The sequence below is a fragment of the Centruroides vittatus genome, unplaced genomic scaffold, assembly GCF_030686945.1.
Source record: "Centruroides vittatus isolate TY-2023 unplaced genomic scaffold, ASM3068694v2 contig_474, whole genome shotgun sequence".
NCBI lineage: Eukaryota > Metazoa > Arthropoda > Arachnida > Scorpiones > Buthidae > Centruroides > Centruroides vittatus.
The window spans coordinates 461,684-474,098 of NW_027122266.1; the positions used below are offsets into that span (position 1 = coordinate 461,684).

A 12,415-nucleotide genomic window follows, 5' to 3' on the forward strand; every position below is an offset into this window, starting at 1 on the left:
TTAATCAGAATCAATTGGGGACTGGGGTTGTTCAGATTAGTGATTTGTTCCGATTACCGATTATGTACGAAAAAATACATTAACCTGTCCGATGTTCAAATTTTTCTCCGTTGCGTGTCGCTTCGTGTTGAATTTTCGTCGATTTTAAGCCTAACGAAAATTTTTATAATAATAATCGAGGCTATTGTATCGTCAAAAATTATTTCTTCATATTGTACAAACAAAATAAATATATTGAAGAATATAAAAACATGAAAATTATACTTTAGAAGTAAATCTAGTATCAAAAACGTTCGATTCGGCACGACACAGTCCAACTGAAAATCGTTCCGATTAACGACTCTTTACTGTATTTAGGCATGATTTTATAGAAGGATTTTAACAAAAAAAAAATTTTTTATGAAACCCTAAAAACCTTAGGTTCAAAATATATAATTATTAATTAGTTAATTAATATGTACTATTATTTATAAAAGAGTTTATGTAAACAAATTTAAAAATATAAAAATTTAATGAATTTGAATGAACAATTTATTTTAAGAACTTTATTTTTTAATTATTAACAATTTTTTTATTATCATCATCATTAATCGTCATAATATTCATTTTTATATTAATTTCAATTTTCTCTTGTCCATGGATTTTTCAGCCAATTTTAAAGTGATTCAATCACAGGCAAAGAGTCTGAAATGTTATCAATTTAATACACCTAAGTCTAAAATGTCAACAAATTCAGAAACTTCATTGTTTTTTAATTCAAGAGATTCTGTATATCTTTTTCAGACATTCATCCACTGGCTTTATTTGATCATTAATTTTCATTATACTGTCAAATTCTTTCAGCTCCAATAGGTGCTCAAAATCTGTGGCATGGCTAGCAGCAGTCGATTTATCGTGTTTTCCACTTATGGCAATATAAGTTGGCCTTGAGTAACTCACTGCTTCAGGATCTCCTAGTCCTTGCAGTCTATTAATCACTATACCTGCTTAAACTGGTGGGATCAGTTCATGTCTTTCCGATACAATAAAATCGTGATCGGGAAGCTTTACTCTGTACTCTATGTGCATTAGGATAGGTGATTATTTCTGTGCCTTATCATCTTGTGAAATAAATGCAACTTGTTTCGGTCCAAGAGCAGAAGTTAGTGTTTCTAAAGTACAGAACCGACTATCGGGATGAGCTTTATGGTTATCATTTTGAGCTTGGCATAATTTCACAGGAGTGGTTGTTACATGTCTTTTTCCTTCAATGGTATTAGAATTTCACGGAAAAAGTCGCAAATATGTAGTGCTTCTAGATAAATTTGAAACCTTCTTCCAAAAGCTTTGTATGCAACTCGTCAAGAGTTTTTCATGCACTTATTTCATCTGTGCAGCGATGATCGTGCGTTGCACCTCCGAAAGAAGCTATTTCCGTAATAGTTTGTAACAAAACCAGCTCTCCTCTTCGATGTGCAATCTCCCAGCATTTTTCCTTTTTCTTCTTTTCCTTTTTAATTTCAAAATTGAAGCTGCAGCCACATTAGATTCACATATCGATTTCAGCTTGTTTTTTCAAGCAGCTCTGAATTTTTGTTGGTAATTGGCATTTTTTTGAATTTTTTCTAACAATTTCTGTTTGGCTATACCTACTTCATTTTTGGTTTTTTTAATGTCATTTAATGACGTGTCTCCTCTTAGATTGGCATGTCAAGCTAAAAGCTGAATGTTCAATTTATTTTTTAAACTTGTAACATTTTCAGCAGCCTCATCTTGAGCTGGAGCTTTGTATATATATATATTTTTTTTTTTTTTTTTATGAGCTTTTGGCAAAGATATACTATTTTCTACAGTAAACTTAACATTGATGCTTTTTGCAGTAGGAAGAAGAGTATTATCATCATGGTTAGGGGCCAAATTACTTATTATTTTTGCAACGATTTCAGACTCTTTCTTTTGATTGACTAGGTTATGATGATTGTTTCATTAAAAAAAATAATAATTATATATATATATATATCAAGTTCATAACACTTTATTGATAAAAAAACAAAAAAGTATAAAAAGCAACTTAATATACAACGCTCAATATGACACTGATACGAAAGGGTTCACTACTTTACATAAAAATAGAAAAGTTGACTTATTGTCATATTTTAGTAAGTACCTTACTAAAAACACAACAATAAGCCAACTTTTCTATTTTTATCTTGAGTGTCGCAATGGTTTATACGTAGTATAAAAGTAGTAAACCTTTTCATATCAGTGCCGTATAGAGCTTTTGCTTTGGTCCATACAAGATTTGCATCTTTTTGAATGTTATCACTTTTCTTGTTGGCATGTGCTTTTTTTTATGTGACTTGAAGAATCTTTGGTAAACATCATCTAAGTTTATTTTTTGCATTTTTACATTTATTATTCTATCATGTCACATGAGATGGTGTTAGTACAATGAGCATTCTTAACAGAAACTACCCAATTAAAGCCAAATTCAAAACTCCACCACTCAATGAGATCAAAAAATAAAAATAAGAATATTATGTAAGACGAGATCTATTACCCCCCACTTCTGAGTAAGAAATCGTAAGAAATCCTTGACCCCCACCTAGGGCTTACAATACCGAACTAAAATCTGAATACCGGCATTTGATATTTGAAATTTGAAATATCGGGAAACCGGTATTATTATTAAAAAATTTACTAGTTATATTTTTACTTACCTCAGTTGTTATATTGACTTGTTAACAAATAATATATGAAATCCAATAAATATTGTTCTGAAATGAGTAGATATTATTTATTTTATTACATAGAGAGTAGGAGTAGATAGATACAAAAAAACGTGCAAGTAAAAAAAAGTACATATTAAATTCTATGTTACATTTTACATATAATAGGTTCGTATGGCATTATATAATTAAAGAAGCAAAAAATATAATTAAATTGAAAGTGTTTATGAAATAATATTAATAACTTGCATTTTGTTTATTAAAGTATGCTCTTAAAAAACATAAACAATCAATCGTTTCATCATCAAGCGAGGACCGAATTTTCGTACAAATATAACCAGCCGCCGAAAAAGCTCTTTCTGATTCTACACTTGTCGGCACTATTGTCATTAAGAAATCATACACATTTTGTAAATACGTTCCTTTTGTTCCTGTTTTTTCAAAAAAAGTAATTTCATCTTTTATTTTTTGTTCCAGACCTGGAATTTTTTTAAACGCAGGCACGGGTGAAGTATTTAGTGTTTCGTCTATTGCTGCCTGTAGTTTTTTCTTTAATGCGTTTACGTTTACTTTGTCAGATTCTAATACTGTTTCATTACTAATTTGGGAAGATATTGGAAGGGATGTTTCTTGCACAACTTCCATATCTTTTGTATCTTCTAGATTTTCATGTGTGAGCCGTTTAGTTAAGCTTACAATTTTTTTAATGATTGTAAATTTGGATATGCGTTTAAATACTTCTCCAACATCTTGTGAGCCCTTTTGCAGATACTGAAGTATTTGTGATAATTCAGTTCGTCGCAGTAAAATTCGAGATTTTAATGCTTCCAATAATTCTAATGCAATTGCAGATTTTTGCTGGGAAAGAGTATCTAACATAAATGTTAAAGAAGCGTCAGCCGTCAAAAGATTTGCATCTTTTCGGCATAATGCATCTACTGTTAATTTTACAGGAGTAAGAGCAGCAATAATTGAAGATAATAAATTAAATTCTTCGTCAGAAAAATGAATATCGGAACTAATGTCAATAAGCGCTTTTTGAATACAAAATTTAATTTCTTCAAATTTCTCTAACATAAATAACATACTGTTCCATCTTGTTTGACAATCTAATTTTAGCACTGTTTCTTTACCTAATTGTTCTCTCACATACTTTTGTAAATATTTATCATTTTTAGAAGATGAATTTTTAAATGTTTTCACTACTTTCCAAATTTTTGAAACTAGAGATGATATACCAGTATGTCTAATATTTATATTACTTGTAGTAATACTAGCATCTAACTCTATAATAATTCCATAACCATCTTCTTCGTCGATATCGTCGTCATTGTTGTCATCGTCAACATCATTAACATCGTCATCATTATAATTTTGCTCCACAACATCAATATCCACACTCGGGTTCAAAGTTGACTTATACAAAACATCAGTAATTGCTAAATTTATGCAATGTGCCATACATTGTTGATGTTCAGCCTCTATAATTTTTCCTAATTTTACCATAACCGACGCACCGTCAGTAGTTACTCCAACTATGTCTTTAGATATATCTAAATTAAAATCTTTCAATTTTTCTTCTACAAGGGATAAGCATTTTTCTGCTGGAACGGATCCGTAAGCGCGCACTAATCCGATATTCCACATTGTTCCTCCAACAGAATGTACATTAATGTTTATGTAGCGCCGATTACGAATAGATGTCCATTTGTCAAATGTGATACTGAAACGTTTACCTTCAGATTTCAGTCTAGAAATTTCATGCACTGTAGACTGTTTAATAATTTTACTATATTCAAGTAGAGCGTCAATAAGTGGAACCAATTGGGGACTGGGGTCCTTCCAGTTAATGATTTGTTCCAGTTTCCAACTTTGTACGAAAAAATACATTAACCTGTCTGATGTTCAAATTTTTCTCCGTTGCGTATCGCTTCGTGTTGAATTTTCGTTGAGTTTAAGCCTAACGAAAATTTTTATAATAATCATCGAGGCTATCGTATCATTAAAAATTATTTCTGCATTTTGTACAAACAAAATAAATATATTAAAGAATATAAAAACATGAAAATTATACTTTAGAAGTAAATTTAGTATCAAAAACATTCGATTCAGCACGACACAGTCCGACTGAAAATCGTTCCACTTTCTGGCCATTCCACTTACCGGCGTTCCACTTATCGATGCTTCTACTGTATATTCAAGTACCATATTTCTAATAGTGACTTCAGATTTTGGTATGTCTTTGAATCCTCTTGCCCTCAAGCCTTCTCTTATGTCATACGATTTTATAAAAATATTAAAAGACAAACCATTGCGAGCTGTCATTCGGGCAAGCACTTCTGAAAGTTTTTCGTTTTTATTATTTTTAAAATAATTTGTTATTAACAATTTAGGCTGTTTAGAAACACTTGATTCGACATCATGGGGGGATTCACATTTCTTTTTAAGATTTAGTCCATGTATCGTTTTTAAGTGAGTATGAAGGCCACTTGTGGATCCTCCTGTACACTTTATTTCTTTCGCGCACTTTTTACATTTAGCAACCTGTCCGTTTTTTTCAATCAAAAAATGATTCCAAACTGAAGTTTCGTCCTGTCCTTTTCGGTGCTCCGTAAATGTATTCATCTTTCAGGGGGTATAGCAGTTTATGCCTATTAATTTTAATATTTGTAAATTAATTACACTCTAACTTACATTAATACAAATATAAACTTACCGTATCATATAATTCATATGGATTAATCAGTATTTAAATACCGTTATATAATTTTCAATTATTAGAAATAAAACCAGAAAACAAGTGCACATAATCCACACACCACAAGACACAACGGAATGAAAAATAAAATTGAAAATATAAAATATAATTTTTACTTGTAAACACTACAGCTGATTTGCAAAATTAAACAATCTAATCTAAACTATTTAATAATTTTTGTGTTACACACTTTATGTATTTGTATAAACGAGACCTATTCATTGGGTAGTAGACGTAAAACATAAACAATTGCTTTATATTGCCGACACCGCCACTTCTCGATGGTGCCATACTCGGCTCGGTATGTGTAATAAATGTGCCTGATATAGATTTTAATACAATGAAATTGTTTGTATATCTTCAAAAAAAATTTCTTGTAATTAATTAATATTATTTTAAATTAGATTTATATTGTGCATAAATTCAATTTTTATCAACTAATGTAATACCAAAATACTGGTATTTTTACATAAATACCAGTTTTTAATAACGGACAAAAATCGTCCGGTATTTGGGATCCCGGAATCCCGGTATTGTAAGCCCTATCCTACCCCCACCCATCCCAAAATACCTTACGTAATTTATGGACGGCCCCTTAGTGTGCATTCCCATGGCATACCCTACTAAAATGCATTTAAAAACAAAATATCGCATCTAAAATAGTACAGTAGAAGCGGTTCTTTGTGTTAAGCCTTAATGTTCTCCCGCGGGGGAATTTCAAAAAATCCCTTCTTAGTGTGCGTTTCCATGACATATCCTAACTGTATATCACACTAACCTTATGAAGCTTTGCAAAATTTTAACTTATCACAAACGTTTTCGGTCCTCTTAGGACTTTTGAATTTTCTTTTAAATTTAAAAGAAAATTCAAAAAATTTGAACATATTCGAAATGGAAATTAGAACGAAAAGGTTTTCACTACTAGAATTCCACCTGAAGGTCCTAAGCGGACTGAAAACGTTTGTGATAAGTTAAAATTTTGCAAAGCTTCATAAGGTTAGTGTGATATATTTATCTACACTTTGTTTTTTAAGATGGATTTTATCCTGTTTACCAAAATTTCATTTCTTTAGGTTCAGTGGTTTGCTCTGGGCAATAATGAATCAATCAGTCAGTCAGTCAGGACAAATAATTTTATATATTTAGATTACACATTATATTCTAATGGATCAAATGAAGTCTGTCAGATATACACCAATTGGCCAAAATATCGAGACCAAGTACTTAATAGGATGTTGATTCTCTTCTTGCTACCAAAACAGGATTCTATGAGATTTTGAAAGGTGTCTAGTGAGAACTAGAACCAGAAGATCCTTTGTTTCCTACAAAGTATGTGATTTAGGTGATGCATCACAAACCCATTTCTCCAACTCAAACGTAAATGCTCAATTGGATTTATGTCAAGGGATTTATGAGTTGTGATTTGTCGGACCAGGAAACCTTTTATTTCCCAATAGTCCGATTTTGATACTGATGTGCCCACTGCAGATGCATTGGTGATGAACATTGTTAATAAAAGCACAAGTTCCGTAGATTCCATAGACCCAAATTTAAAAATATTCAGTGAAAAAGTGTATTCCAATGCACTTGCATCATTATTAGTATTGAAACTCAAAGAGATGTGCCATAGTAGCCTACCTGTTTTTTTTTTTCCCCCTCATACTAGATAAGACAGCCTATGCCCACACCTTGCTGACAGTTCATTGTTTTGCCATGTTTGGATCGCCTTTGATAGATACTACTGCAGATTGGACATCCCATGGACTTTGCTGTTTCAGAACCTTTGTGATATATGTTAGTGATTCAGTTTGGCCTCTGTTAGAGCAAATGAATCTGCTGTTTTAACCATTTGCACTAACAATTACTGATTGTGCAATCTTCTGTCAGCTGTTATATACCTATTTGATGACCTTGATATGATGCTGTTTGTCATTTGGAATTCTTGCATTGACAAGGAGTAGCCATGATGGTTTGACTGGTTTGTGTATATTTGTATTGTATTTTGTTATGAGATCCACATTTCTTTTAATAAATGTTTGTACAATAAACAAAAGTGAAAGGTGTACACATAAATTACACTAAAAAAAAGATGATTTAATCTTCCTGAATGGTTAAGATTTATTTCTGCTGAGTACCAACACACTTTTGGTTTTACTCATATTGCTCTTTTGGCTAGCACCAGCCTGGCATGGCGAGACATCAAAACAGTCAATGCCAGTTGATTTTTTTTTTATCTTTGACTTTTCAGTTCCATTAGGTGGACTCAGTTGTGTCAGGGAGCACAGACATTGTCACTCTGATCCTACTGTATATTGCAAATGAAATCATGGACCCCTATTTTTTATTATGTTTTTGGATTCCTCATCACAATTAATGGAAAATGGCAAAGTTTAATTAAAATCAATCCATCAAATTTTGAGAGTGAACACAATTTTGTAAGCCATATAAAACAGGCTTTGTTAATTAATACTCCACTTCAATAAAATGTTTTGTGATATTATTAGTGATGGGACAATTAATCAGAATTGAGAGAAATTTATCATGATTTCTGATTCTTAAATGATTCTAGAGATCACCCATTACAGTTTATGATCTCATTAAGATCATCCATTATGGTTTATGTCCACCCAAATCAAACTTTAATTGGAAACTTTGCATGACATTTGAACATTTTGGCATAACATTCTTTCCTTCATCACAGTAAAAACTTTTAGTCCTTGTATTGTAACTATTCAGAATTATTAGAGAGGTTGCGGCCAAAGTTTTCATCTCTAAAACGTGAACGTCAAACATTGAGCATCGCTATCCTGTAAGCCTAGAAGTTTGACGATGGTGTTTGGAACATCATTGGAATCATGCTCAATGTTCCAAATGCCATTGTCAAACTTCTAGGCTTACAGGATAGCAACGTTCAATGTTTTACGTTCACGTTTTAGAGATGAAAACTTTGGCCGCAACCTCTCTATTAGTGTAAAGTAAGATTCATTGTCCATAACAGCATCCAGGTGTTTTTGGGCCACAGATCTTTGTTTAATTGTCAGAATAACTGTGTTTGTTTATAACTGTTTTACAGTTTACTTGGGTGCAGAAATCCTTTTTTTTTTAATCGCAATATTTTTTTTCTTTAATGTGTATGGGTATATTTTATATTGCACTTTTTGGAATGTCCATTTATTTGAAATTTTCCATAGTGAAAAGTTTACCATCATCAAATTTCTAATATAAAAATTTTTAATGATTTTTCTACATTTTTTTTAATACCTTCTATTTTTAAAAGTTAAACAAGTTTCAAAAAAAAAGAAGTAAAGAAATTCAGAATTAAATAAGTAACACGTGTATAACAGAAAATCTGCCCATTCAATTTCTTTTCATGCATACATATGCAGGAAAAAAATGGATAAGTTATTCCAAATTTATAGTTTACATAAGGAATTGTTATTACATACTTGCACAAGTTTTTATTTTGTTTTTTCATAAATAACATTATTAGTAAATCATTATTAAATGATTCCTAATAATGAAGTTTATGAAAAATAACAAAGGCATTTGAATATTAGTATTATTTTTGTTTTCTTTAGTAATTTGCATTTTAATAACTAAAAATTTCATTGAACAAGTATCATTTCTCAAAATTATTTGTTAAGACAATAATTTGAATTAAAAATGCTACTGAAATAATTTAATTATTAAAAAGTGTCACAAAGTGAAAAAATAAATAAAAACAACTTAGGTTCATGCAAGTTTTTTAAACTTGTCATTTTCTTGCTTTTAAATTTTGAATGCAATAATTTAAGAACAGAATGTTTATAATTTCAATTTCATTAACAGTAAATAAAAATGCAAGTAAAAACAAAAAATTTATAGGAAAAATTATTTTAAATAAAAAAATTTCTCAAAGTACTAGAAAATTTAGAATGTCTTTTAATTTGAAATACCTACAAATATATATGAAGACAATTTGATTATTAATGATATTTGATGATTCTCATATTGTTCTAACCTGGTTTTGTCTAGTTATAAATTTGTTAAATTCCTAAGAAATGTATTTCGAGAGTGATTTGTAAAATAAAATTAACATTATGGACACAGTATAAATTTTGTATGTTCTGTACAGAATCCAAAGATTTTTAATATATGTATTATACTTTCAAAAGTATGATGCATTAAATTATTAGAAACAGTGTGAAATAGAAATGTAAATATAGAATTTTTAATTCAGTTTATAAAATCTGCTAACAAGCATAAAAATTACTTTAGATCAGAATATTTGTAGAATATCTGGCAGTGACTCCACACCAAGTAAAAAGTCACTCACTGACTATGTATGTATGTATGTATCTATATATATATATATATACATACATACATACATACAAAAATTCAGAATATCTTGTTCAAAAGATAATTTTCTTCTTGGATAGTGTGCAAAATTTCAGATTTTTATTTTCTCGGCTGTTATGTATAACAGGGAAAATATGACAACGACCCCCTCCCAGATTTTTACATTTTTGGACTCAGGACCTTAAATCAAGAAATGCAAAAAAAAAAAAAAAAAATTTTAGGGGTTTTTGCATGTATGGCTGTTGGTGGGTAGGTGGCATGATTTTGTTCTTTCTCTTTGAAACTTAATAATGCCTGTGCTTTTTGTTGAAAATTTCTGAAATTTTGCAGAAAAGTTTGTTTATTAGGAGATAGATGCTATTAAATTTTGGTAAAAGATCAAGAAGTGGAGAGGTAAAGGGTCATGTGTATCTGCAGTAGGGTTGGACTTGATGACAATTTTACTTATTAGCATTTATAATTTTTTATAAAATTATCCCTACCATCAAAATTAAGCTTTTTGTCATTTTATAATAGTTAAAAATATAAAAAGTTTTTTAATAAAATATCATAACAGATGGCACCACTAAATGTTGCCAGGAAAGTTAAGCGACTCATTGCTGGATTTTTTCTATAAAGGAGTTGCCAAAATACAATCAATTGAAAAGTGCAAAAATTGCCAAAAAAGCTTAGTGGTTGTTGTTTTTCTTCACTTGGCACTGCAGACACTTGTAGATAAAAACTACTGGATCTAGAATGCTCAAATTTTAAACTTAAGCCCATCTCATTATCAGTGAGATACTTGCAAAACTTTTCGGTCAATAGGTCAAAGTTCACAGAAGTTTCCCATAGAGTTATTTTATTTTTATTGCTTAATTTTATGCTTATAAAGATAAAATTGAAACAAAAGATTTTTATTCATAAAGTTGTTGAGTATCAAAATCTCAAATTTACATGAATTAAAACTTTTTATAATGATTTTACTAATGACATATTGAAAGTGTTCAATTGGCATCTATCATCAAGCTCTGACCAAACTGTTCGGTACATGATCATCTTAGGTCTTGATATAATAACACAATCTGATCTATGTTAATCCATAAACATAAATAACTTAGCATAAATAATATCATCATTTCTACACAGCATTGTTTTTATGACTTTATTGTATTAATGTACAGTACTAACATCTATGCAATACAGTATAAATATTAAATATCTGTTATATAAAAATCATTAACCAAAAACATCTGCGATATAAAAAATTGCACCAATTAAAAAATTTGACTGTCATCTAAATTGTTATAATTTTTACTTGGTACAGTTTTTTACATCTAATTTTTTTGTTTGGATATATTAGAATCTAAATATATTGTTCCAATTTCAAAACTTTCAACATTTCAGATAATTTTTTAATTAAAACAAAACTATCTTAATATAAATTGCAATATTGAAAGTTTAAAAATGGAAAATATTTAATTGATTAAAGTGATTTTTCTAAAAATTTGCTTATTATGATTAATCTATCTTAATACATGATTCATATTTGATGGCAGCTATATATTCTATACATTGTGTATACAACAAAAAAAATTTTTTTTTATTTGATTTAATATTGATTATAGTAGTAATTCCTGTAAAGAATTTTAATCAATTGATAAATTTGTTACTTTATGTTTAAAGTTAAATTTTTAACATTGCAGAATTCAAATCTTGTACTTCAAGCTGATACACGTCTTATTGAAAGAAGACCAAGAGATGAAGCTACCGGTGAAGTTGTATCATTGGTTGGGAAGTTGGAAGGATCTAGAATGGGAGATCGTTATCAGAGAACAAAACCTGCAAAATCTGAAGAAAAGAAAGCAAAGTAATTATTTTAATAATGAAGATGTTACCGACGTTATTTTTAATTAATGTTATTATGAGTTTTAAAAACAATAAAGCTTTAGCAGTACTCAGTATTGAAAAATTTGCATTGCAGTACATTAGAACCAGTTTATAAAATTCAATAGATGACAGAAGTAAATTGCTATCTTATAATGATCAGTGTAAAGTGGCATAATTAATTTTATAATTAGTTTAATAGTAGTACAGTTAGTGAAAATAAATATTTTTTATACATTTTATAAATATTTTTTATACATTGGCTTTAGCTAAATCCAGATTTATAGGCCCTTGCAAAAATATATTCTGTTGATCGAAATAATATTTTAGATTGAGTATTTATTTGTGTGTTGATAGAATAATAGTAGAATAACTTGTTTATGGAAAAACAATGATATGATAATACATAAAAACAAGCAGATTTAAAATTTTTACTTTTTATAATTTTGAGTAATATCATACAAACATGGAGTTGCAGCTTGACCTCAAGTTTGGTTTTGATCTGTAGGTTTAGAATTTGGGAGGGTCATTTTATAAAACCAATAAGAATTTGCAAAACTGGATAAGTAACTGAATGAAATAAGCACACCTTTAATAACTCTAGTAATAAATTCTAATGAACCAAACACATTTTCAAACCTAGTCATATAGGTCTTCATGAAAAACATTGATATTAAACTGACCTTCTTGCATGTTTTTAGCCCTTAAGATATGAACACGAAGCAAATGTTTTTGGCCTCTTTCA

The 12,415-nt window shown here is 29.6% G+C and overlaps 1 protein-coding gene across 1 annotated transcript in view; it reads left to right on the plus strand.

Annotated features, from left to right (window-relative positions):
• Nucleotides 1-12,415, plus strand: part of Brr2 (U5 small nuclear ribonucleoprotein l(3)72Ab) — a 60,115-nt gene that overhangs the window by 2,440 nt on the left and 45,260 nt on the right. Inside the window, exon 2 of the mRNA XM_067273328.1 lies at nt 11,490-11,653. Coding sequence (XP_067129429.1) covers nt 11,490-11,653 — 164 coding nt within the window. The remainder of the gene's footprint in view (nt 1-11,489; nt 11,654-12,415) is intronic.